The 26,110-nt window shown below is 43.7% G+C and overlaps 1 protein-coding gene across 4 annotated transcripts in view; it reads right to left on the bottom strand.

Moving 5' to 3' along the window:
• Positions 1 to 26,110, bottom strand: part of map3k5 (mitogen-activated protein kinase kinase kinase 5) — a 301,679-nt gene that overhangs the window by 101,370 nt on the left and 174,199 nt on the right. For all 4 annotated transcript variants that reach the window (XM_070885461.1, XM_070885460.1, XM_070885463.1 and 1 more), the window contains exons 10-15: positions 13,986 to 14,139; positions 12,634 to 12,741; positions 12,451 to 12,500; positions 9,038 to 9,133; positions 7,740 to 7,821; positions 302 to 435 (exon numbers count right to left, since the gene is read on the bottom strand). In XM_070885461.1, coding sequence (XP_070741562.1) covers positions 302 to 435; positions 7,740 to 7,821; positions 9,038 to 9,133; positions 12,451 to 12,500; positions 12,634 to 12,741; positions 13,986 to 14,139 — 624 coding nt within the window. The remainder of the gene's footprint in view (positions 1 to 301; positions 436 to 7,739; positions 7,822 to 9,037; positions 9,134 to 12,450; positions 12,501 to 12,633; positions 12,742 to 13,985; positions 14,140 to 26,110) is intronic.

Below are 26,110 nucleotides of genomic sequence, written 5' to 3'. Positions count from 1 at the left end.
GACCATTGCAGCCAGCAAAACAAGAGAGATTTTCACCCCATAAATCTGGGGAGAACTTGAAATCACAGCAACATCCAGTACCTCTGAGTTTTTAAAAACATAGTACTTTCATCCTCAGATTTTGCTGCTAATGGCACTACTCAGAATATCTGTTGTCACAAAAAAAGCAGTGGTTACGAAGCGCTAGATCATTTGGATTCTGAATACTGTAATCGGAAGATTCCTAGTCTAAAAACCAATCTCATGTCACTTCAGTTTTCGTGGACAATTGCTTCCTCTCTCAAGGCACTCAGTTACTTGCCTGCTGTCCCTTTCCGGGATTTCTTTGATGGCAATTCTGACCTGATTGCTAAGGTCTCTACCTGCATAGACAATTCCGAATGTGCCTTTTCCCAGTACAACCTTTTCACCATTCTCATCATATTCATAATCGTACTGTAAGGCACAAAAGGGGAAAAAAGTAAGTGCAGTTTCCACTCAGTTTACTTTTGCTCTTTGGGATTTTACATTGCATCTACAGCTTAATAAATCTAAATATTAATCATCATCTTGTATATCGCATATTTCCTGTATACACTAACCTACCTCTTATATCGTGCTTTGGTAATTGGGAAATCTGTATGTCAACATATCACAATGGGAAAACACTATGTAAGCATCTCAACCAACAAAAATCCCAAAATTAATTTAATAACTGCAATCTGCGGAGTGCCCTGGCTGGCAACTCATTCTGGCAGCAAAGAGGTGAATGCGATTTTGAGGTCCCAGTCTTGTCTGAATTTGTCAAACGAGCTGCGGACGCCAACAAGACATCTTGATGCAGCTTGCCGCTCTTCAGCTTCAGGAATGTTGGCCGGTTGGGACGCCAACAGGTCGGTGCTGGAAGGGGAATGATGCTGAGGCGAGGTGAGGCTGAGCTAGCCATGGACGTCCAGTACATGTGGGTGAAGCATTTGCATTGCAAGCTCCGCCCATATATTTCTTAAAAGTGCACTTTGGGTCCAAACTATGTCATTACAACCCTGATTGGCTTGGAAAGAGGCTTATCATTTGTTTCAGTCAATTATGCAAATGTCAGGAAAAGAGCTTAGACCAAACTGAGGGTGGGAGAACTTACTTTAACAAATTCCACAATCAGTTGATGGAAAGCCCACTGATTGAGGAGTTGCAAAAAGACATTAAAGATTCTCAAACAGATGTTTATCTTCAATTGTAGGCCTAAAACGCATGAATGAATTTTCAAATTACCTACAAAATCGGTCACTGCAAGTTGAGACTCTGATGCAAAAACACAAGACAACGGGATAACAAATCAGAGGGGTGATCAAGAGTACATAATGTGCATGGCTGCATAAGACTCACTCCCATTCAGTTCAAGATCATGCAACAAAATCCTATAGAAGATCTACAGCATCCAAACAACCTTAAAGAATGAAAGCTCACAGGAAGTAACAATGTACATCTACAAAGTTCAATGGGGAGGGGTGAAGGAGGTAGTTGAGAGAGATCAACATGACATCCTCCAGGACCGTCCAGTCATCAGACTCTCAGGATAAGATGGAGAAATTGATTTGGAATTCTGTTCCACTCAATATTTGGAAAAGAGAAAGATACTTTATCAACGAGCCCAACCTCAGTTTATACTGGCTGACATCGAGATCAGCACAAAATCTAACCCCAGTCGCATGTCTGCTCTCTGCTGTGCTTATTCAAAAAAGGTACAATTCAGGCAATTTACAGTAATAACAGAATTCCAATTGGGGGAAAAATCCATCATCACTGAACCAGTATTACTAAAGCAAAATACTGTTTCTCTCTCCAGAGATGTGGCCTGATCTGCTGAGTGCTGAGTATTTCCAGCACTTTCTGTTTTCATCTAACTGAACCACTATTTAGTCTGCATCAATCTGCAACATTTCAGCTGCATTATTTTGTTTGGCGCTGTTTTTTTTAAAACCTCCCTGTTTTAGTTTGAAAGAAAAATGGTTACAAATGCGAGTGATACGAAAGGCATTACCAGTGAGCGGTTAAATGGCTCTCAGACATCACCCATTATCAGCAGCCTATTTGGGAAGTACAGGCTAAGATCAGTTCCTGTATAAGTGACAGGGGTTGCAAAGAGATTGAGTAAATGGGAACAATGTGCAAGAAGGGCCAATGCTTTGTTTGAGCCAACCCAAAATTGAGAGAGAATTTGCTTACTTTAATTACATGTACCATTCAGAATGGATTACACACTAAAAAAAGTGAACAAAAACAAAGGACATAAATTTAGTAAAATGTATCCAATAGTAATACCCAAAAACTGAGACATTGTGAATGAAGTTAATTAATTTGAAAAATCAGTAATACTTAGATATGTCTACAGTGTTGATCCCAGTATTATCCTCAAATCAACCCTTCTTGTGAACAAATCCTTCTGTTGTCAGGCAATACTAGTCTCACATTCTAAAACCATCCCATCTGCTGCGGTTGACGTGCTTACATCCCTGAACAAAATCTTGAAATCTTGTGTTGCAAAATTTAACGAAACAAATTTGTACTGTCTTGTAATTCTCAAAGTTAACCCATTTAAAAGAGGTTTGCTCTACAATAGAAAATACGGAAATGAGACAGAAATAAATTGTATGGTTGAAAACAAAAAAAATTACAGGGATGTGGGGAAAGAGCTGGGAGTGGGACTAATTACATAGAAACATAGAAAATGGGTGCAAGAGTAGGCCATTCAGCCCTTCGAGCCTTCGAGCCTGCACCACCATTCAATAAGATCATGGCTGATCATTCACCTCAGTACCCCTTTCCTGCTTTCTCTCCATACTCCTTGATCCCTTTAGCCGTAAGGGCCATATCTAACTCCCTTTTGGATATATCCAATGAACTGGCATCAACAACTCTCTGCAGCAGGGAATTCCACAGGTTAACAACTCTGAGTGAAGAAGTTTCTCCTCATCTCAGTCCTAAATGGCCTGCCCCTTATCCTAAGACTGTGTCCCCTGGTTCTGGACTTCCCCAACATCTGGAACATTCTTCCCGCATCTAACCTGTCCAGTCCCGTCAGAATCTTATATGTTTCTATGAGATCCCCTCTCATCCGTCTAAACTCCAGTGTATAAAGGCCCAGTTGATCCAGTCTCTTCTCACATGTCAGTCCAGCCATCCCTGGAATCAGTCTGGTGAACCTTCGCTGCACTCCCTCAATAGCAAGAACGTCCTTCCTCAGATTAGGAGACCAAAACTGAACACAATATTCCAGGTGGGGCCTCACCAAGGCCCTGTACAACTGCAATAAGACTTCCCTGCTCCTATACTCAAATCCCCTAGCTATGAAGGCCAAGATACCATTTGCCTTCTTTACCACCTGCTGTACCTGCATGCCAACTTTCAAGGACTGATGAACCATGACACCCAGGTCTCGCTGCACCTCCCCTTTTCCTAATCTGCCGCCATTCAGATAATATTCTGCCTTTGTGTTTTTGCCCCCAAAGTGGATAATCTCAGTTATCCACATTATACTGCATCTGTCATGTATTTGCCCATTCACCTAACCTGTCCAAGTCACCCTGCAGCCTCTTAGCATCCTCCTCACAGCTCACACCGCCACCCAGTTTAGTGTCATCTGCAAACTTGGAGATATTACACTCAATTCCATCATCTAAATCATTAATATATATTGTAAAGAGCTGGGGTCCCAGCACTGAGCCCTGCGGCACTCCACTAGTCACTGCCTGCCATTCTGAAAAGGACCCGTTTATCCCGACTCTCTGCTTCCTGTCTGCCAGCCAATTCTCTATCCACGTCAGTACATTACCCCCAATACCATGTGCTTGATTTTGCACACCAATCTCTAGTGTGGGACCTTGCCAAACGCCTTTTAAAAGTCCAAATACACCACATCCACTGGTTCTCCCTTGTCCACTCTACTAGTTACATCCTCAAAAAATTCCAGAAGATTTGTCAAGCATGATTTCCCTTTCATAAATCCATGCTGAATTGGACCAATCCTATCACTGCTTTCCAAATGCACTGCTATTTCATCCTTAATGATTGATTCTAACATTTTCCCCACTACTGATGTCAGGCTAACCAGTCTATAATTACCCGTTTTCTCTCTCCCTCCTTTTTTAAAAAGTGGTGTTACATTAGCAACCCTCCAGTCCATAGGAAATGATCCAGAGTCGATAGACTGCTGGAAAATTATCACCAATGCATCCACTATTTCTATGGCCACTTCCTTAAGTACTCTGGGATGTAGACCATCAGGCCCTGGGGATTTATCGACCTTCAATCCTGTCAATTTCCCTCACACAATTTCCTGCCTAATAAGGATATCCTTCAGTTCCTCCTTCTCAATGGACCATCGGTCGCCTAGTACATCCGGAAGGTTATTTGTGTCTTCCTTTGTGAAGACAGAACCAAAGTACTTGTTCAATTGGTCTGCCATTTCTTTGTTCCCCATTATAAATTCACCTGAATCCGACTGCAAGGGACCTACGTTTGTCTTCACTAATCTTTTTCTCTTCACATATTTATAGAAGCTTTTGCAGTCAGTTTTTATGTTTCCGGCAAGCTTCCTCTTGTACTCTATTTTCTCCTTCTTAATTAAACCCTTTGTCCTCCTCTGCTGAATTCTAAATTTCTCCCAGTCCTCCGGTTTGCTTTTTATTTCTGGCTAATTTGTATGCCTCCTCCTTGGATTCAACACTATCCTTAATTTCCTTTATTAGCCACTGTTGAGCCACCTTCCCAGTTTTATTTTTTACTCCAGACAGGGATGTACAATTGCTGAAGTTCATCCATGTGATCTTTAAAGGTTTGCCATTGCCTATCCATCATCAACCCTTTCAGTATCATTTGCCAGTCCAATCTAGCCAATTCGCGCCTCATACCATCAAAGTTACCTTTCCTCAAGTTCAGGACCCTAGTTTCTGAATTAACTTTGTCACTCTCCATCTTAATAAAGAATTCTACCATATTATGGTCACTCTTCCCCAAGGGGCCTCGCACAACAAGCTTGCTAATTAGTCCTTTCTCATTACACATCACCCAGTCTAGGATGGGCAGCTCTCTGGTTGGTTCCTCGACATATTGGTTTATAAAACCATCCCTAATACACTCTAGGAAATCCTCCTCCACCGCATTGCGACCAGTTAGGTTAGCCCAATCAATATGTAGATTCAAGTCGCCCATGATTACTGCTGTACCTCTATTGCACACATCCCTTATTTCTTGTTTGATGCTGTCCCCAACCTCACTACTACTATTTGGTGGTCTGTACACAACTCCCCCTAGCGTTTTCTGCTCTTTGGTATTCCGTAGCTCCACCCATACCGATTCCACATCATCCAAGCTAATGCCCTTCCTCACAATTGCATTAATTTCCTCTTTAACCAGCAACGCCACCCCGCCTCATTTTCCTTTCTGTCTATCTTTCCTAAATGCTGAATACCCTTAGATGTCGAGTTCCCAGCCTTGATCACCCTGGAGCCATGTCTCCGTGATGCCAATCACATTGTATCCGTTAACTGCTATCTGCGCAGTTAATTCGTCCAACTCATTCCGAATACTCCTTGCATTGAGGCACAGAGCCTTCAGGCTTGTCTTTTTAACACACTTTGACCCTTTAGAATTTTGCTGTAAAGTGGCCCTTTTTGTTTTTTGCCTTGGCTTTCTCTGCACTCTACTTTTACTTTTCTCCTTTCTATCTTTTGCTTCTGTCTCCATTTTGTTTCCCTCTGTCTCCCTGCATTGATTCCCATCCCCCCGCCATATTAGTTTAACTCCTCCCAAACAGCACAAGCAAACACTCCCCCTAGGACATTGGTTCCAGTCCTGCCCAGGTGCAGACCGTCCAGTTTGTACTGGTCCCACCTCCCCCAGTACCGGTTCCAATGCCCCAGGAATTTGAATCCCTCCCTTCTGCACCACTCCTCAAGCCACGTATTCATCTGAGCTATCCTGCGATTCCTACTCTGACTAGCACGTGGCACTGGTAGCAATCCTGACATTACTACTTTTGAGGTCCGATTTTTTAATTTAACTCCTAGCTCCCTAAATTCATCTCGTAGGACCTCATCCCATTTTTTTTTTTTTAACCTATATCGTTGGTACCTATATGTACCATGACAACTGGCTGCTCACCCTCCCTTTTTAGAATGTCCTGCACCCGCTCCGAGACATCCTTGACCCTTGCACCAGGGAGGCAACATACCATCCTGGAGTCTCAGTTGCAGCCGCAGAAATGTCTATCTAAGACCAACTCGCTAAACATGCTATTCACGTAATTCTCAGGATCGTGGATGCTCCAGAGAGAATCCACCCGCAGCTCCAGTGCCGCAATGCGGTCTGTTAGGATCTGCAGGCGGATACACTTCCCGCACATGTAGTCATCAGGGACACCGGAAGCGTCGCTGACTTCCCACATAGTACAGGAGGAGCATAACACGTGTCCGAGCTGTCCTGCCATTGACTTAACCCTTCGATAAACTTAATTTGGCAACAACAGTGCTAAAGGTTACTTACTGATAAAGAAAAGAAAAAGAAAAACTACTTCCCAATCACCAACCTCCTTGGCTGTGACGTCACCTTTCGATTTCTTTCTACTTCTTTTTTGCCTCCCTGCTGCAGCTGCACAAGCTGGACTTTCTAGGCCTCCCGACGCTCTGTCGCCGGAACTCCCGCCTCTCTGACTCCCCGAGCTCCTGGTCTCACTGGCCTTTCTCGGCCTCTCGACTCTCTGCCGCCGGAACTCCCGCCTCTCCGAGCTCCTGGTCTCACTGGCCTTTATAGGCCTCTCGACTCTCTGCCACTGGAACTCCCGCCTCTCCGACTTGGATGGCTTCGCTATTTTAAACCCCACCACGACGGGTGGGAGAGGGTCGGGGTTGGGTGCGGGGGGGGGGCAGAGATTTTAAATTGAAAGGCGTGGAATACGACCCCATCCCGTCGTCTATCAGAATGTCCCGCCGTGGAAAGGCAGGATGCTTACTAACGTATTTAAATAGGGCTTCTGTTGGGAGCCCGATTTGAAGTTAACTGGTGCTGTACGGGAAACGGAGCTATCAGCTCCCCAAGGCCATGTCTTTCTCAGCACTACTTGTAGGCCAGGAGGAGCAGGAGTGCTTCCCTCAGACCCCCAAATGGAAGCCTTCGGCCTACCCCAGTCCCAATAGCCAGCCTCCACACCCGCTCTCCCACCCCCAGCCCCAATCTCCAGGATCCCCCCAGCCCTGATCTCCAGCCTCCCTCCAGCTCTCTTGCCCCCTCCCAATTACTGACCACCCATCCCCTTCCTGATTGCCAGCGACTGTTCCCAGGGATCACTGGCTGTGGCCTGCTGCTGCTAGTGTTCCCTTCTTCCTGCCCACTGACCAGGCTGTCTATTTGGCTGGCTGCCAGGCGGAGCTACAGTCTGTGGATGAGGCCCTGCCGTAAAGATCAGCAGGACCTTCACGTCCCTGGCCTTGCCGGGTTCTTCTGCCATTTTCATCTGCATCCTCCCCATGCATATTGGGGCCGATAGCTTTCAAAGAGGCAATCTGGCACGATGGATCGAATGGCCTCCTTCTGTGCTGTATGATTCTATGAAAAATCAATAAGCAACCCCTCATCAACATAAACAAAGCAATAACATTTTCAAGTTATCGACCTGAAATGCTAATTCTGTTTCTCTCTCCACAGATGCTGACCTGCTGAGTGTTTCCCACATTTTCTGTTTCAATTTAATAACATTTTTGTCTTACCTCCAACGCATCTCCCTCAGAGTCTCCTTCCTCTGCACCCTTTCCTACCTCGTCTGTTATAGAATTCACCATTTCACAGAATCTGAAAACCAACATTTACACCACTGAAATTAACTTTCAATGAATTTACATGATCAACGTTACTAGCGTTTGATTTGTACTTCTTTACTTTTATGATCTAAACTGTACTTTCAATTACGCCCAAAGCTATTATTCTGTAAAAAGAAATCCAGCATGGTAATATTGATACACCATACTGCATCCTATGCATTTCATTACGTATCCCATCGTATTGGAAACAATATAACCACAAAACTAATTACTCCAAAGAACAGCAGGTGAAAATGTTACAGGAACAAAATAACTTTCCTAGAATGGAAAGGCACAGTGCTATACTCAGATGTACCTAAATGTGCATGCTTGATGATGCTGGAATGAAACAGCAATGTGTTAAGAGTGATATTACACTGCTGTTTCTCTTTACATTCTCAGACAGCCCATAATTAAGAAGTGACGATTTTAATGCCTTGGTAAAATTTTATACACAGTTCTCTTCCAATTAAACAGTGCAAAAAAAAACATTTATTATTTACGAAGGAAACATGGCCAGCATTGTTAAACATGGCAGGCAAGTGAAGGTAATTCAAAATAATTTTTGATCTCATTAAAATTTTAAATACTTTGATACCATTGGTCTTTGGATTTTTTTGCAAAGCAATCGCTATGGTTTTTCCATATAATTTCTCAGAAGGATTTAACTACAGATTCTGCCAAGTAACTAAAATAAATTAATCATCCAATTTTCCTCCAAAGATTTTTAATCTTGAATTGATCAAGCTGGGAATGTAATTAAAATGGAAGCTGTAAAAAAATTAGATTAACGAAACCACTTTTGTTTCACATTCTGAGCAATGGCACTACATTTTAGATTAAATCTAGACATAAATGCATGAGTGAGTCATTGTAGTAAGAGAAATAGCCACAAAAGTACTGAGCCAATGAAAGCATTAACTCTCTGAAAACTAGAATTGTGCTTTGCTCAAAAATATAATTGGTGAGTCCTAAATAGCAGAGCACATTGTACAAATACATCGTGCTTAAGAGTACTGAGACCACTGCTCAGCAATTTCCCACAGCACAAGCTGCTGACCACAAGATAGGTTATCTAGGCAAAGGGGGAGGTGAAATCAACTAATTATTTGATCACAGTTGGCATTATTTACCATAATTTGTATATCATGCTTTGTAGACAAGGATTTGCAGCCTTCACAGAAGTGAAATTGTCAGAATATACATACCTCTTGCAGTGAAGCTCTGTGCAAAAATATATTTGAAAGTCATCCGTATTATGCAGAACATACAAGAAGCAACAACGTTCGTCACATTTTGAAACACTGAAATATCAAAAGAGAGAAATTTTAAGGCTAGCAATCCAATACCACACACATTTTCAGTCGGTCACACTTCAGTTTATCATTTTTCCTAAATCTCCAGTGCATAACCCAAGTAAACATTTTGTAGAACTGATCACATGTAAATGAATCTACTTAAACCACACTCACATTCACACTTTAACTCCTCTTCGCTCGTTCACACCATGCTCATCACCCACTCCCCGTTAGCTCATTCATTACAAAAATGTTGTTCAGTATTACTCTATTTCAGTTTCTTCTCCCAACCCATATGCTATTTTAGAGGGTGGGTGCAAACTGTAGCAGGTAGAGGGAAGTGCAATTAATACACTTAATCAAAATTTGCAAGCTTATAATCTTTCTGTGGGAGGAGGCAGCACCAAATCTAATTTTTATATAAATGACTGCTACCAAGTTAACTGTCAATTCAGCTGCTACCATTATTAGTTTGGAAGCTTGTACCAGTTTTGGTAAAATTATCAATTATCCTCGTCCTAAGATTGTCGGCAGATATTGCAAAGATTGAAGCAAAACATCCCACTAGTCACTTCTCCCTAGCTTAAATAATATCCCGGAACTAACCAGCATTTGACCCATTTTTATTACTTCTGTCCTAACTCCATGTATATTTGCCATGAGTCTCTTGTAAGGTATTTTGTCAAATACAGTTCTGAAAATCGAAGGAGTGTACCAGATTGTTCTCAGATTGAAAAAGGAAAATTCAGTACATTTTAAAGGCAAGAATTGCTGCTCAAAAACCAACAGTAGCTTTCACTTGTCATGCTTTTGGTTGTTGGAGGATCCTTAACTATTAACTATAAAATTTGCAGATGATACGAAACTTGGCAAAGTAGTAGATCATGAGGAGGATAGTTATAGGTTTCAGGCTGACAGACAGGATGGTGAAATGAGCAGAAGTATGGCAGATGGAGTTTAATGCAGAGAAGTGTAAAGTGATACATTTTGGGGAGACTAATATGAAAAGGCAGTATACTATAAATGCATGATTTTGAAAAGTGTAGATGAGCAGAGGGAGCCCATATACACAAATCCTCAAACGTAGCAGGGCAGATTGATAAGGTGGTTAAATGCATATGGGTTACTTGGGTTTATAAATAGGGAAATAGATTATAAAAGCAAAGAGATCAAGCTAGAACTTTATAAATCACAGGTTAGGTCTCAGCTGGTGTATTGTGGACAATTCTGGGCACCACACTTCAGGAAATATGTAAAGGCCATAGAAAGGGTACAGAGGAGGATGTTGTCAGGGATGAGGGACTTCAGTTACGAGGAGAAGTTTGAAATGTCAGGACTGTTCTCCTTGGAACATAGAAGATTAAGAGGTGACCTAATAGAGGTTTTCAAGATAATGAGAGGTTTTGATATTGTAAATAAAGAAAAAGCATTCCCTGTGGCATGTGGGTCAATAACCAGAGCTCATAGATTCAAAATCATTGCAAAAAGATCTAGAGGGAAGATGAGAAATGTTTTCACTCGGAGATTTGTCAGGATCTGGAACGCTCGACCTGAAAAGGTGGTGGAAACTGATGACTATTTTTAAAAGGGAGGTGGACAGATACTTGAGGATGAGGAACTTACAGGGTTATGTACAAAAGGTGGGGATGTGGGACTAAGCACGAATGCTCTTTCAAAGAGCCAGCACAGATACGGCGAGTCGAATAGCCTCCTTCTGTGGTGTAAGTTTCTATGATCTTATAATGTTTAGAAGAATTTTTATCCTTAAATGAAATGTCAAGCTAACAAGCCTATATCTTCCAGAAACACACTTCTATCCTAATCAAATTAGGGATCAATTCTGCCTAATCACCTACTGTATACTTTTTCTTTTCTCTATTATCTTCTTTACACAATAAACTACAACATTCCACCAAGACCAAAAACTCCCTTGGTGGAGCACATCTGGTAGGGAGTCGCTAAAATGAAACAGTGTTGTAAACAATACTGCTTAAACCATGACAACTGGATGTCAGTTTAACCTCGGTAGTGGGAAAGCTTTTAGAATTGATAATCAAGGACAACATTAACAGTTATTTCGACAAGTGTGGATTAATTAGGGGAAGTCAGCATGGATTTGTCAAAGGTAAATCGCGTTTAACTCACTTGGTCGAGTATTTTGATGCAGTAACAGAGACGGTTGATGAGGGCAATGCGGTTGATGTGGTGTACATGGACTTCCAAAAGTTGTTTGATAAAGTGCTACATAATAGGCTTGCCCGCAAAGTTGAAGCCCATGGAATAAATGGGACAGTGGCAGCATGGATACAAAATTGGCTAAGTGATTGGAAACAGAGAATAGTGGTGAACAGTTGTTTTTTGGACTGGAGGAAGATACACAGTGGTATTTCCCAGGGGTTGGTAATAGGACCACTGCTTTTCTTGATATATATTAATGACTTGGACTTGGGTGCATAGAGCACAATTTCAAAATCTGAAAATGAAACAAAACTTGGAAGTATAGTGAACAGTGAGGAAGATAGTGATAGACTTCAAGAGGACACCTTTATAAAACACTGGTCTGGCCTCAACTGGAGTATTGTGTTCAATACTGGACACCGCACTTAGGAAGAACGTGAATGCCTTAGAGAGGATGCAGAATAGATTTACAAGAATAATTCCAAGGATGAGGGACTTCAGTTACGTGGATAGACTGGAGAAGCTAAGGTTGTTCTCTTTAGAGCAGAGTAGATTGAGAGGAGATTGATAGAGGTGTTCAAAATCATAAGGGTCTAGGCAGAGTAGATAGAGAGAAATTATTGGCATTGGCAGAAGGATCAAGAACCAGAGGACACAGATTTAAGGTGATTGGCAGAAGAACGAAAGGCGACATGAGGAAAAACCTTTTTACGCAGCGAGTGATTAGGATCTGGAATGCACTGTCTGAAAGGGTGGTGGAAGCAGATTCAATCGTGGCTTTCAAAAGGGAATTGGTTAAGTACCTGAAGGAAAGAAATTGCAGGGCTACGGGAAAAAGGCGAGGGAGTGGGACTAGCTGAAGTGCTCTTGCAGAGAGCTGGCACAAGCCGGCACGGGCTCGACGGGCCGAATAGCCTCCTTCTGTGCTGTAAGCATTCTATCATTCTATGAACAATACAGGCCCATGAGTGAGTTAATACATATTCCTATTGATGGTTATGAATGGTGCAAGAAAAATTACCAGTACTTCCAAACAGAAAGAACTTTTACACTGGCTGTACCTAGTTTTTAATGTTGTGTTTACAACATAAATCAGAGAGACACTAAGGCTTATTGTGTACGAAGTATATCAGCCAGTCACTGACCTCACACCTCTGATAGAAGCAGCATTGAAGTTCCATTCATATATGCCATTCTGTGGTACACAACACATTGGACCGCAGGGGAAGAAAAACAAGAAACACAAACATTATGTTACAGCCAGAGAGTTATGAATACTGATAATTAATTAATTTAGTGCCCTTTTCATGACATGTTGAATAAATTACCTTGTCATTTGGTGATACATGCCAGATGGATACGGTCTTCTCTTCCGCGTCATTGTTTATGGATAAATAAGCAGGCTGGAAGACTTTGGTTGGCTCCAAGATTAACACCTGGCATATCAAGTGTAAAAATGTCAAACTTTTTCAGTATGACAAAACTGCATCATTAGTGATTCCAGAGTTTGTGTACACTAAGAACTGTATCTGTAGATTTAAGACAATGCACGAACAAATACCATGGTCCAGGCTCACAACCCGAATAGATCTGGATAATGTCAATATTACCAGGTTGTTATCGATTGGTAGGCATACATGTAGTTAATAATGTGAATACTATTCACATAGGTATTTGTGTTAATCACTGATCAAATATTAATAAATGAAACATGCTAATTTTGTCAGCATCCAACAGATTTTATCATACTATGTGCTTCAATTAGTTGATTCAGCCGATGCACATTGTTCTCCGCCAGCCAATAGAGAAACACTGAGGCAAATGGTAACCTGGCAGAATGGATTGCCTGACATTGATTTCAATTGGTTGAGAATTGGGCAGGTCCTACAACGGGCAGGCGATTCGCTCTGCCAGATTCCTGCCCAGTTGCTTAGTGAAAATGAGCCCCACTGACGTTTGGGAGAGGATCGGGCAAGGTTGAGGAATGGCATGATATGACCGTTTGTCATAATCTCTTGTTTATTACCCACTCACAACTGTGCATGTGTATATTTCTGCTAAGTCATTGGTGTTCTGCTTCTAGCTAGTTTATTCTTCCCCGATGACAGTGCTGCATCCTCTCATCTGGAAATAAAAGCATTTCTGGACAGCAGACACAGGTCAACATTAGCTTGGTACAGTGTTGCACAATAAGTGCAGTGCAAGTATTTCCAAAATGCATTGAGATAAACTGTGATAGTCCTTATGTACCAAGGGTTAATATTGTTACCAGGACTCACCTTCTGCTAAAGTGAGAGGTGAACATCTTAACTGTGTTTATTATTAACTAAAGTGTACCAGTCAACCAGCCAGTGTAAATCGGGCCTGACAGCCTCCAGGCTTGTGTTGTGGCTTAGACTCCCAAAAGATTTTTAAAATTTCTGGCATTTATCTGGCCTCCTTTTTTGCTTATCTGCTCCTGGCACGATATTCATTTGATCGTCTCCTGATCCGACATGCTCTGGCAAGGACAACATTGGGGGTCACCGGTCGGCTGATCCCAATACTTAGACTGAGATCAGAGGTGCAGCTTTTTGAGGACTACGCCTTGAAATTGTGTATGTGTGTGTACACACAGAGGCGTGTGTGTAAGTGTACATGCATTCAATGCACAAATAAAACTTTCATTAACAATACATACAGGAAATCGAACCAAGGACACAGCTTCATTGGTGGCTTCAACAATGAAATCCATCCAAAAGTCCATCCGGTCCTGACATTCAGAGGGCTGTTCCGGAGTCTGCTTCTTAAAACGTTGGTATATATGAATGGTTTGTACAACAGACTTCAGATACCTAGAAATACAGTCAGCAGCAAAACAAAAATTGATCAGGAACATAAAACAGTTCCATCAGGTCAACAGATTTTTAAAAAAAAATCATGCACAGGCTAAATCACTGGCTTACAATATTAGTTTTCAACTTACAGAAAGGTTAAAGTGCAAAATATCTGACTAGACTTTCTATACTTGACCCTTTCAATCCCACCTCAGCTTAATATAATTTACCTGAAGTTTCTTCTCGGTCAAAATATGATCGATGCTAAAATATAAACAATCCAAATGTTTCCATTCTTTGCACTATTTCAGGATAATCACAGAAACATAGAATGGTTACAGCACTGGAGGTGGTCATTTGGCCCGTCGAGCCCGTGCCAGCTCTCTGCAAAAGCACTTCAGCCAGTCCCACTACCCCGCCCTTTCCCCATAGCCCTGCACTTTTTTTTTTCAGGTACTTATCCAATTCCCTTTTGAAAGCCACGACTGAACCCTTTCAGGCAGTGCATTCTAGATCCTAACCACTCGCTGCGTAAAAAAGTTTTCCTCATGATGCTTTTGGTTCTTCTGCCAATCACCTTAAATCTGTGTCCTCTGGTTCTCAACCCTTCTGCCAATGGGAACAGTTTATCTCTATCTACTCTGTCTAGACTCATGATTTTGAACACCTCTACCAAATCTCTCAACCTTCTCTGCTCTGAGGAGAACAACCCTAGCTTCTCCAGTCTATCTATCATCATCATCATAGGCAGTCCCTCAAAATCGAGGAAAACTTGCTTCCACTCTAAAAGTAAGTTCTCAGATGACTGAACAGTCCAATATGGGAATTACAGTCTCTGTCACAGGTGGGACAGACAGTCATTGAAGGAAAGGGTGGGTGGGGAGTCTGGTTTGCCACACGTTCCTTCTGCTGCCTGCGCTTGTTTTCTGCATGCTCTCGGCGATGAGACGCGAGATGCTCAGTGCCCTCCTGGATGCTCTTCCTCTACTTAGGCTGGTCTTGGGCCAGGGATTTCCAGGTGCCAGTGGGGATGTTGCACTTTATCAAGGAGGCTTTAAGGGTGTCCTTGAAATGTTTCCTCTGCCCACCTGGGGCTCGCTTGCCCTGTAGGAGCTCCGAGTAGGGAGCTTGCTTTGGGAGTCTTGTGTCGGGCATGCGGACAATGTGGCCTGCCCAATGGAGCTGATCGAGTGTGGTCGATGCTGGGGATGTTGGCCTGATCGAGAACACGGACGTTGGTGCGTCTATCCTCCCAGTGGATTTGCAAGATCTTGCGGAGGCAGCGCTGATGGTACTTCTCCAACGTTTGAGGTGTCTACTGTAAAAGGTCCACATCTGAGCCATATAGGAGGATGGGTATCACTACTGCCCTGTAGACCATAAGCTTGGTGCCAGATTTGAGGTCCTGGTCTTCAAACACTCTCTTTCTCAGGCGACTAAAGGCTGTGCTAGCACACTGGAGTCAGTGTTGGACCGAGTCGTTGATGTCTGCCCTTGCTGATAGTAGGCTCCCAAGGTATGGAAAATGGTCCATGTTGTCCAAGGCCGCGCCGCGGATTTTAATGACTGGGGGGCAGTGCAGTGTGGCGGGGTCAGGTTGGTGGAGGATCTTTGTCTTACAGATGTTTAGTGTAAGGCCAATGCATTCCGTACACCTTAGTGAAGATGTTGACGATGGCTTGGAGTTCGGCCTCTGAATGTGCGCAGATGCAAGCGTCGACCGCTACTTTCGTTCGATGACAGAGGATGGGATGCCCTTGGATCTAGCCTGGAGGCGACGAAGCTTGAACAGGTTCCCATTGGTTCTATAGTTTAGTTCCACTCCAGCGGGGAGCTTGTTGAGAGTGAGATGGAGCATTGCAGCGAGGAAGATCGAGAAGAGCATTGGCGCAATGACGCAGCCCTGCTTGACCTCTGTCCAGACGTGAATTGGGTCTGTGTTGGATCCGTTGGTCAGGATCACGGCTTGCATGTTGTCGTGGAGCAAGCAGAGAATGGTGACAAATTTTGGGGGCAGCTGAAATGGAGGATGCCGCCCCATAGTCCCTCATGGCTGATAGTGTCAAAGGCCTTTATGAGGTCAACGAAGGTCATGTACAAGGGTTGGTGCTGTTCCCTGCATTTCTCTTGTAGTTGTCTATCCACATAACTGACGTCCCTCATCCCTGGAACCATTCTTATCAATCTTTTCTGCAACCTCTCTAAGGCATTCACATCCTTCCTAAAGTGCAGTGCCCAGAATTAGACACAATACCCCAGTTGAGGCTGGACCAGTGTTTTATAAAGGTTTATCATAACTTCCTTACTTTTGTACTCTATGCCTCTATTTATGAATCCCAGGATCCCATATGCTTTTTTAACTGCTTAAATCAACCTGCCCGGCCACCTTCCACGATTTGTGCACATATATCCCCAGGTCTCTCCGTTCATGCACCTCCTTTAGAATTGTACCCTTTAGTTTATATTGCCTGCCCTCGTTCTTCCTACCAAAATGTATCACTTCGCACTTTTCTGTGTTAAATTTCATCTGCCACGTATCCGTCCATTCCACCAGCCTGTCTGTCCTCTTGAAGTCTATCACTATCCTCCTCATTGTTCACTATACTTCCAAGTTTTGTGTCATCTGCAAATTTTGAAATTGTGCCCTGTATACCCAAGTCCAAATCATTAATATATATCAAGAAAAGCAGTGGTCCTAGTACCGACCCCTGGGAAACACCACTGTGTACCTTCCTCCAGTACAATAAACAACCATTGACTTTATGTTTCCTGTCACTTAGCCAATTTCATATCCATGCTGCCACTGTCCCTTTTATGTCATGGGCTTCAACTTTGCTGGCAAGCCTATTACGTGGCACTTTATCAAACGCCTTTTGTAAGTCCATATTCACCACTTCAACCGCATTGCCGTCATCAAACCTCTCTGTTCCCTCATCAAAAAACTGAAACAGAAATGATTACTGATCTCATCAATTTGCTTTCTGGACTATAGTAGAAACTCACGTGGGTGATTACAGTATCTAGTACACATAACGGGCCCAAGTTTTCACACGATAAAAAACGGGCGCCCCTCCGAGCTGGGCGCCCTTTTTTCGTGCCTAAAACGGCGCCTAAAAAAAAGAAATCGCGATTCTGGAGCGTTCTGCAGCTCCTTGTCTGCCTGGCACGGCACCCAGGGGGGCGGAGCCTACACTCGTGCCGATTTTGTAAGTGGGAGGGGGCGGGTACTATTTAAATTAGTTTTTTCCTGCCAGCAACGCTGCGCGTGCGCGTTGAAGCGTTCGCGCATGCTCTGTGAAAAAAAATTGGCACTCGGCCATTTTTGTAGTTCTTTGTAGCTGTTTAATTTTTGAAATTTTTTTTAATAAAAGCACATTGCCATCAGCACATCTCACTGCAGCCTTCTCACTGTCTCCTCCCCCCCCCCGCGGGAAGAACGGGTGCCTCCTCTCCCCCCCGCGTGAAAGAACGGGCGCCTCCTCTCCCCTCCCCCCCCCCCCCACCGCGGGAAGAACGGGTGCCTCCTACCCCCCCGCGGGAAGAACGGGCGCCTCCTACACCTCCCCCCCCCGCGGGCAGAACGGGCGCCTCCCCCCCCCCCCCCCGTGGGAAAGAACAGGCGCCTCCTCTCCCCTCCCCCCCCCCCCCGCGGGCAGAACGGGCGCCTCCCCCCCCACCGCGGGAAAGAATGGGCGCCTGCCTCCCACCCCCCCCCCGCGGGAAAGAACGGGCACCTCCTCTCCCCTCCCCCCCCCCCCCCGCGGGCAGAACGGGCGCCTCCCCCCCCACCGCGGGAAAGAATGGGCGCCTGCCTCCCACCCCCCCCCGCGGGAAAGAACGGGCACCTCCTCTCCCCTCCCCCCCCCCCCGCGGGAAGAACGGGCGCCTCAGGCTGACTGCAGAATTCTCTGTGCCTGAAGCACTTTCACACAGGTAGGAAGATGGTTTATTTAATCTTTTCTTTGCTTATAAATGTTTATTCAGGTTGGATTTATTTGTATAATATTTGTATAAGTATAAATAAGGATTGATTGTAGAATTTAATGACTTCCCTTCCTCCCCCCTCCCCCCCTCGTTCCCTACGCCTAATTTGTAACCTGTGCCTGATTTTTTAATGTGTCGAACAGGTTTTTTCAGTTCTACAAAAATCTTCACTTGCTCCATTCTACTTTAGTTTGGAGTACGTTTTCACTGTGGAAACTTTGAAATCAGGCGTCAGTGGCCGGACACGCCCCCTTTTGAAGAAAAAGTTCTGTTCTAAAGTAGAACTGTTCTACCTGACTAGAACTGCAGAAAAAAAAAATGTGAAGAATTGCGATTTCTAAGATAGTCCGTTCTCCACCAGTTGCTCCTAAAAATCAGGCGCAAATCATGTGGAAACTTGGGCCCAACAAGTGGGGCCAGAGTATCACTATCGTATTACTAGCCATTGTGCAGTAAAAGTAAAACTCCTGGTCCGAAAGGAAACTGGGGCCACTTACGGGAGAGGCCACTGATGCTGAATCTGAGAGAATATTTAGTGAAGACCCAAAATTTGCAACGGTGTCCATTATGGATGGGAAATCGTGTGGGTCACAAACTGGATAAGCTGGCCTCTGTGCCTAAGTTACGGATGTATCATTCCATCACATTCCGCCCCACACCAGGAATGCTAAACTGTAACATGTATCCTTACATTCCAATCAGAAATGCTGAAAGGAGGTTCATTCTTGCATGTATATTGTTCCTGTTTTCAACTTTCGTTTTCTCTTTTGGTACTTGCTCCCCTGAACTTCGTATCTTCCTCTCTTGACTACAGTGGGCACCAACCACCCACCCAAAGGGTCATTCTATATGTTAGCTGTTAGTAGCCAGTGGACCATGGGTGGGGCACAGGATAGAAAATATTAAAACAACTCAGTCCTTAAATGTGTGATAAAAATACAGAATTCAGGATTTTTGTAATGGAAAAAGTTAATTAAATTGCATGCAGAGTGGAAAACAATCATAGTACGCAAAGGAAAATCTGTGTATAAAAGGTATAAAAAAGACTTCTAAATGAGCAAACTATGTAGCTGAACTGGAACTACAAATACCATTCAGTCAATGTGTTACCCTGTATAAGGCAGAGTGTACAACAATCTACTTGTTACAAATCTGCACAATCATTTCATTTATTTTATAGCCCATGAGCATAATTAAGCAATTGATTATTTCTAGTGAGCGTTGGTGTAATATAGCATGATAGTCATTTCACACACTATAAAACCCTGAACAGGATACAATTGCATGTCAAACTTCACCACTGGTGGTTTACAAGCCAATCTATATTTAAAAAGCTTGCATCTGGGCATGTGTCCATAATATCCATTGGCATCACAGTTCAAAAATATCCTTAAGGCCTGGGAAAATATAGACCAAAAACACTGGAACAGCTCAAATGTCCTATTGACGACAAAGAAACAACAAATCACAAGCTATTATCTATTAAGTGAACCATGTTAGAAGTTTTAAACATATAAAAAAAAACTTACTCATACCTTTCACATACTATGCTAAAAATGGCACCAACAAGTTTTCCAATACTGTGCGCCCCTCACTGCTGAATTTGGCCTCATCTGTACATGCTCCAAATGTTAGATCTCTGGCATGACTTTTGTTTCTTTCCTTGCAACCAGTCTTCCTGATGTTTCTAAGGCTTTGCCACCTCGCTGTGGACTTTCCCATCTACTCTTAGCTGCTTCCACAGCTGTGCGTTAACAGCCACAATAGGTTGCCCTCTGCTCCAAAACCTTGCAGGTCCCAACTCCCGTCCCCCAGCTAATCTGCCATCCAGACTATTCACAGATTTCAGCTTCCACTGTATCGCTGGGTGGTTGCAGCACTCCATTTAGTGGTCCCAACCCTCTCTCCTTGAATAGTGCCAGGCTCGAACTCCCCAGCTGCCATGTTAAGTGCTGACAGATCCAAAACCATCAGCTACTAAATCCAACAGCCTATACACCCTCCTGGCCTTAGTCCTCAGCCCGACTTTCTTTCTCACATTTGCACTTTGCACCAGCCCCTGGACACTCGTCTCCATCAGATTCTGATACCCATTTCTGAGTCCATGCATGTTGGCTCCCTATGTTAATGCATACCCTGGCTTTTCACAAAGGTAAGATAAAGAAATTGCGTTCAGCAGTAAAGGAAAACAAATTACAGCCAAACAGATTGGGAGTCAGGAGACAGCAGACAGAAGGATGGTGAGATTTGGTGAAACAGTGATAGAGGAAGAGTCACAGATAGAGAATGAACGCGAGAGAAAAAAAGATGGACACGAAGAACGAGAGTAAAAGCAGAGAAACAGTGAACAGAAGCGAGATAACTTTTTTTCTCTGCGATCAAAGCCACATGAGATGAACTTACAGCACAATGCACAACACAATATGAGGCTCCTGTCATTATTAAAAAAGGGTAGTCTCCAATTCAATGAGAACACAACAGGGGATCCACTATGTTTTTAATGTTATGTGCACTTACATAGAAACATAGAAAATAGGTGCAGGAGTAGGCCATTCGGCCCTTCTAGCCTGCACCGCCATTCAATGAGTTCATGGCTGAACATGCAACTTCAGTACCCCATTCCTGCTTTCTCAACATACCCCTTGATTCCCCTAGTAGTAAGGACTTCATCTAACTCCTTTTTGAATATATTTAGTGAATTGGCCTCAACAACTTTCTGTGGTAGAGAATTCCACAGGTTCACCACTCTCTGGGTGAAGAAATTCCTCCTCATCTCGGTCCTAAATGGCTTCCCCCTTATCCTTAGACTGTGACCCCTGGTTCTGGACTTCCCCAACATTGGGAACATTCTTCCTGCATCTAACCTGTCTAACCCCGTCAGAATTTTAAACGTTTCTATGAGGTCCCCTCTCATTCTTCTGAACTCCAGTGAATACAAGCCCAGTTGATCCAGTCTTTCTTGATAGGTCAGTCCCGCCATCCCAGGAATCAGTCTGGTGAACCTTCGCTGCACTCCCTCAATAGCAAGAATGTCCTTCCTCAGGTTAGGAGACCAAAACTGTACACAATACTCCAGGTGTGGCCTCACCAAGGCCCTGTACAATTGTAGCAACACCTCCCTGCCCTTGTACTCAAATCCCCTCGCTATGAAGGCCAACATGCCATTTGCTTTCTTAACCGCCTGCTGTACCTGCATGCCAACCTTCAATGACTGATGTACCATGACACCCAGGTCTCTTTGCACCTCCCCTTTTCCTAATCTGTCACCATTCAGATAATAGTCTGTCTCTCTGTTTTTACCACCAAAGTGGATAACCTCACATTTATCCACATTATACTTCATCTGCCATGCATTTGCCCACTCACCTAACCTATCCAAGTCGCTCTGCAGCCTCATAGAATCCTCCTCGCAGCTCACACTGCCACCCAACTTAGTGTCATCCGCAAATTTGGAGATACTACATTTAATCCCCTCGTCTAAATCATTAATGTACAGTGTAAACAGCTGGGGCCCCAGCACAGAACCTTGCGGTACCCCACTAGTCACTGCCTGCCATTCTGAAAAGTCCCCATTTACTCCTACTCTTTGCTTCCTGTCTGACAACCAGTTCTCAATCCATGTCAGCACACTACCCCCAATCCCATGTGCTTTAACTTTGCACATTAATCTCTTGTGTGGGACCTTGTCGAAAGCCTTCTGAAAGTCCAAATATACCACATCAACTGGTTCTCCCTTGTCCACTCTACTGGAAACATCCTCAAAAAATTCCAGAAGATTTGTCAAGCATGATTTCCCTTTCACAAATCCATGCTGACTTGGACCTATCATATTACCTCTTTCCAAATGCACTGCTATGACATCCTTAATAATTGATTCCATCATTTTACCCACTACCGATGTCAGGCTGACCGGTCTGTAATTCCCTGTTTTCTCTCTCCCTCCTTTTTTAAAAAGTGGGGTTACATTGGCTACCCTCCACTCCATAGGAACTGATCCAGAGTCAATGGAATGTTGGAAAATGACTGTCAATGCATCCACTATTTCCAAGGCCACCTCCTTAAGTACTCTGGGATGCAGTCCATCAGGCCCTGGGGATTTATCGGCCTTCAATCCCATCAATTTCCCCAACACAATTTCCCGACTAATAAGGATTTCCCTCAGTTCCTCCTCCTTACTAGACCCTCCGACCCCTTTTATATTCGGAAGGTTGTTTGTGTCCTCCTCAGTGAATACCGAACCAAAATACTTGTTCAATTGGTCCGCCATTTCTTTGTTCCCCGTTATGACTTCCCCTGATTCTGACTGCAGGGGACCTACGTTTGTCTTTACTAACCTTTTTCTCTTTACATATCTATAGAAACTTTTGCAATCCGTCTTAATGTTCCCTGCAAGCTTCTTCTCGTACTCCATTTTCCCTGCCCTAATCAAACCCTTTGTCCTCCTCTGCTGAGTTCTAAATTTCTCCCAGTCCCCGGGTTCGCTGCTATTTCTGGCCAATTTGTATGCCACTTCCTTGGCTTTAATGCTATCCCTGATTTCCCTTGATAGCCACGGTTGAGCCACTTTCCCTTTTTTATTTTTACGACAGACAGGAATGTACAATTGTTGTAGTTCATCCATGCGGTCTCTAAATGTCTGCCATTGCCCAGCCACACTCAACCCCTTCAGTATCATTCGCCAATCTATCCTAGCCAGTTCACGCCTCATACCTTCAAAGTTACCCTTCTTTAAGTTCTGGACCATGGTCTCTGAATTAACTGTTTCATTCTCCATCCTAATGCAGAATTCCACCATATTATGGTCACTCTTCCCCAAGGGGCCTCGCACAACGAGATTGCTAATTAATCCTCTCTCATTACACAACACCCAGTCTAAGATGGCTTCCCCCCTAGTTGGTTCCTCGACATATTGGTCTAAAAAACCATCCCGTATGCACTCCAGGAAATCCTCCTCTACCGTATTGCTTCCAGTTTGGTTAACCCAATCTATGTGCATATTAAAGTCACCCATTATAACTGCTGCACCTTTATTGCACGCACCCCTAATTTCATGTTTGATGCCCTCCCCAACATCACTACTACTGTTTGGAGGTCTGTACACAACTCCCACTAACGTTTTTTGTCCTTTGGTATTCTGCAGCTCTACCCATATAGATTCCACATCATCCAAGCTAATGTCCTTCCGAACTATTGCCTTAATTTGCTCCTTAACCAGCAATGCTACCCCACCTCCTTTTCCTTTTATTCTATCTTTCCTGAATGTTGAATACCCCTGGATGTTGAGTTCCCAGCCCTGATCATCCTGGAGCCACGTCTCCGTAATCCCAATCACATCATATTTGTTAACATCTATTTGCACAGTTAATTCATCCACTTTATTGCGGATACTCCTTGCATTAAGACACAAAGCCTTCAGGCTTGTTCTTTTAACACCCTTTGTCCTTTTAGAATTTTGCTGTACAGTGGCCCTTTTTGTTCTTTGCCTTGGGTTTCTCTGCCCTCCACTTTTCCTCATCTCCTTTCTGTCTTTTGCTTTTGCCTCCTTTTTGTTTCCCTCTGTCTCCCTGCATTGGTTCCCATCCCCCTGCCATATTAGTTTAACACCTCCCCAGTAGCACTAGCAAACACTCCCCCTAGGACATTGGTTCCGGTCCTGCCCAGGTGCAGACCGTCCGGTTTGTACTGGTCCCACCTCCCCCAGAACCGGTTCCAATTCAAGTTACATTTCAAGTTAAAAACAAAAAAAATGTTAAAGAGCACTGCCAAATTTACACAGCTCATGTTCTGACCATAAAAAGCAATGTTAAGCATACTCAAAGCTTTGCATGATCTGTGTACTTAATGAATAAAGAGACTTGAATTTCCTATTCTGTATTATATAACCAGCATGTGCTGCCTATAGCCACCAAACTGACATTCCCAATAGCCAAATGATGCTTTGGTAACAATGTACAATAAAAACATTGTCAAAAGAAGCTTTTGCTGTCTATAATTTTGTTTTCCAAAGAAACTATTTTACAGTTCTTTTTAAATTAACTTCTGCATCATGTGCTGCTGCTCATCCAAGATGACTGATAGCTGACCAAACCGGTTGTCAATCACAATTTGACGATAATCTGGTGACAGCTGTGTGTCAGTAGCCTGGGCAATTCACCTGGCGTCGGAGGACACCTTCCCCATTGTCAAACTAAGATTGAGAACAAATCATATTGGCGAATATCATAGAATCGTAGAATAGTACAGCACAGGAGGCCATTCAGCCCACTAAGTCTGTCTCTTTCAAAGAGCATCCAATTAGTCCCACTGTTCTTTCCCCATATCCCTGCAATTTTTTCTACTTCAAATATTTATCCAATTTTCTTTTGAAGGCTATTAATGAATCTGTAGCCGCCACCCTACCATGCATTGCATTCTAAATCCTACCCACTCATATACGTAACAAAGTTTTTCCTCATGTCGCCTCTGGTTCTTCTGCCAATCACCTTAAATCTGTGTTCTCTGGTTACCAATGCTCCAACCACTGGAAGCAGTTTCACTTTATTTACTCTGTCTAAACCCTTCATGATCTTGAACACCTCTATCCAATCTCCTCATTACCTTCTCTGTTCTAAGCAGAACACCCTCAGCTTCTCCACTCTATCCACACAACTGTATTTCCTCAGCCCTGGAACCATTCTAGTAAATCTCTTCTGTACCCTCCACGTCCTACCTAAACTGTGGTGCCCAGAATCGGACACAATACTCCAGCTGGGGCCAAACTAGTGTTTTATATCGGTTTACTGTAACTCCCTGGCTTTTGTACTCTACGCCTCTATTTATAAAGACCAGGATTCGAAATGCTTTATTAAAATTGCTTTGTTAACCTGTCCTGCCACCTTCAAAGATTTGTGCACAAACACCCCCAGGTCTCTCTGTTCTTGCACCCCCTCTTTAAAATTGTACCATTTAGCGTGTAAGGGTTTGATCTGTGTCCTACTGCTCTACACAGTATGGTAGCATAGTGGCTATGTTACTGGACTAGTAATCTGCAGACGCGAGTTCAAATCCCACCATGGCAGCTGAGGAATTTAAATTCAGTTAATTAAATAAATCTGAAATTATAAAGCTAGTATCAGTAATGGTGACCATAAAGCTACTGGATTGTCGAAAACCCCCAATTGGTTCAGTAACGTTCTATAGGGAAGGAAATCTGCCGTCCTTACCCGGTCTGGCCTCTATGTGACTCCAGATCCACAGCAATGTGGTTGACTCTTAACTGCCCTCTGAAATGTCCAAACCGCTGCAAGGTCAGCATTACGGGAGTACCTTTACCGTGCGGTGGGAGTACCTTCACTGCACAGACTGCAGTGAATCAAGAAAGTCACCACCTTCTCAAGGGCAATTAGGGATGGGCAATAAATGCTGGCCTTGCCAGCGACACCCACATCCCGTAAACGAACTGACCAAATTCTTATATATGTTCTGTGACTTTTTAAGGACATTACGACGTCTTCATTATTATATATATAAGTGTCAGTTTTAGCTCTGTGGTAGCACACTTGCCTCCGAATCAGAAGGTTGAGAGTTCGTCCCACTCCAGAGACTTGAGCACATAATCTAAGCTGACACTTCAGGGTAGTACTGAGGGAGTGCTGCAATGTTGGAGATGCCGAGGTAGAAAGTCAAGTCCGCCCGAAACAGGTTGCAAGTACCGCTGTTGATGTGTTTTCTCCGCCGCATTGGATGAGGTGGCCTCTTGCACGAGATTCAGCTGTTTGTAATTTTTTTTCCGAGCGGACCGGAAGTCAGTCATAATGGGGGCAGTAGTGCGGTGGTGAGCACAGTAGAGAGGCGGAAGTGGAGGCAGGACAGAGTCGCCGCCGCTGTCAGTCATCAGCCTGGCGCTGATGACGTCATGACGCTTGTGCGTCACCACGTCTCTCACCTTCACTTAAAGGGGAGGGCCACTGCGAGCTCTGTGATTATTTCAGTTGGATCCACTGGGCCACCAGGGAGAGTTTTGGCC

The sequence above is a fragment of the Pristiophorus japonicus genome, chromosome 7 (assembly GCF_044704955.1).
Source record: "Pristiophorus japonicus isolate sPriJap1 chromosome 7, sPriJap1.hap1, whole genome shotgun sequence".
Taxonomy (NCBI): Eukaryota; Metazoa; Chordata; class Chondrichthyes; family Pristiophoridae; genus Pristiophorus; species Pristiophorus japonicus.
The sequence above is the reverse complement of the archived record's forward strand: the minus strand, read 5'-3'. Positions and strand labels throughout refer to the sequence as shown.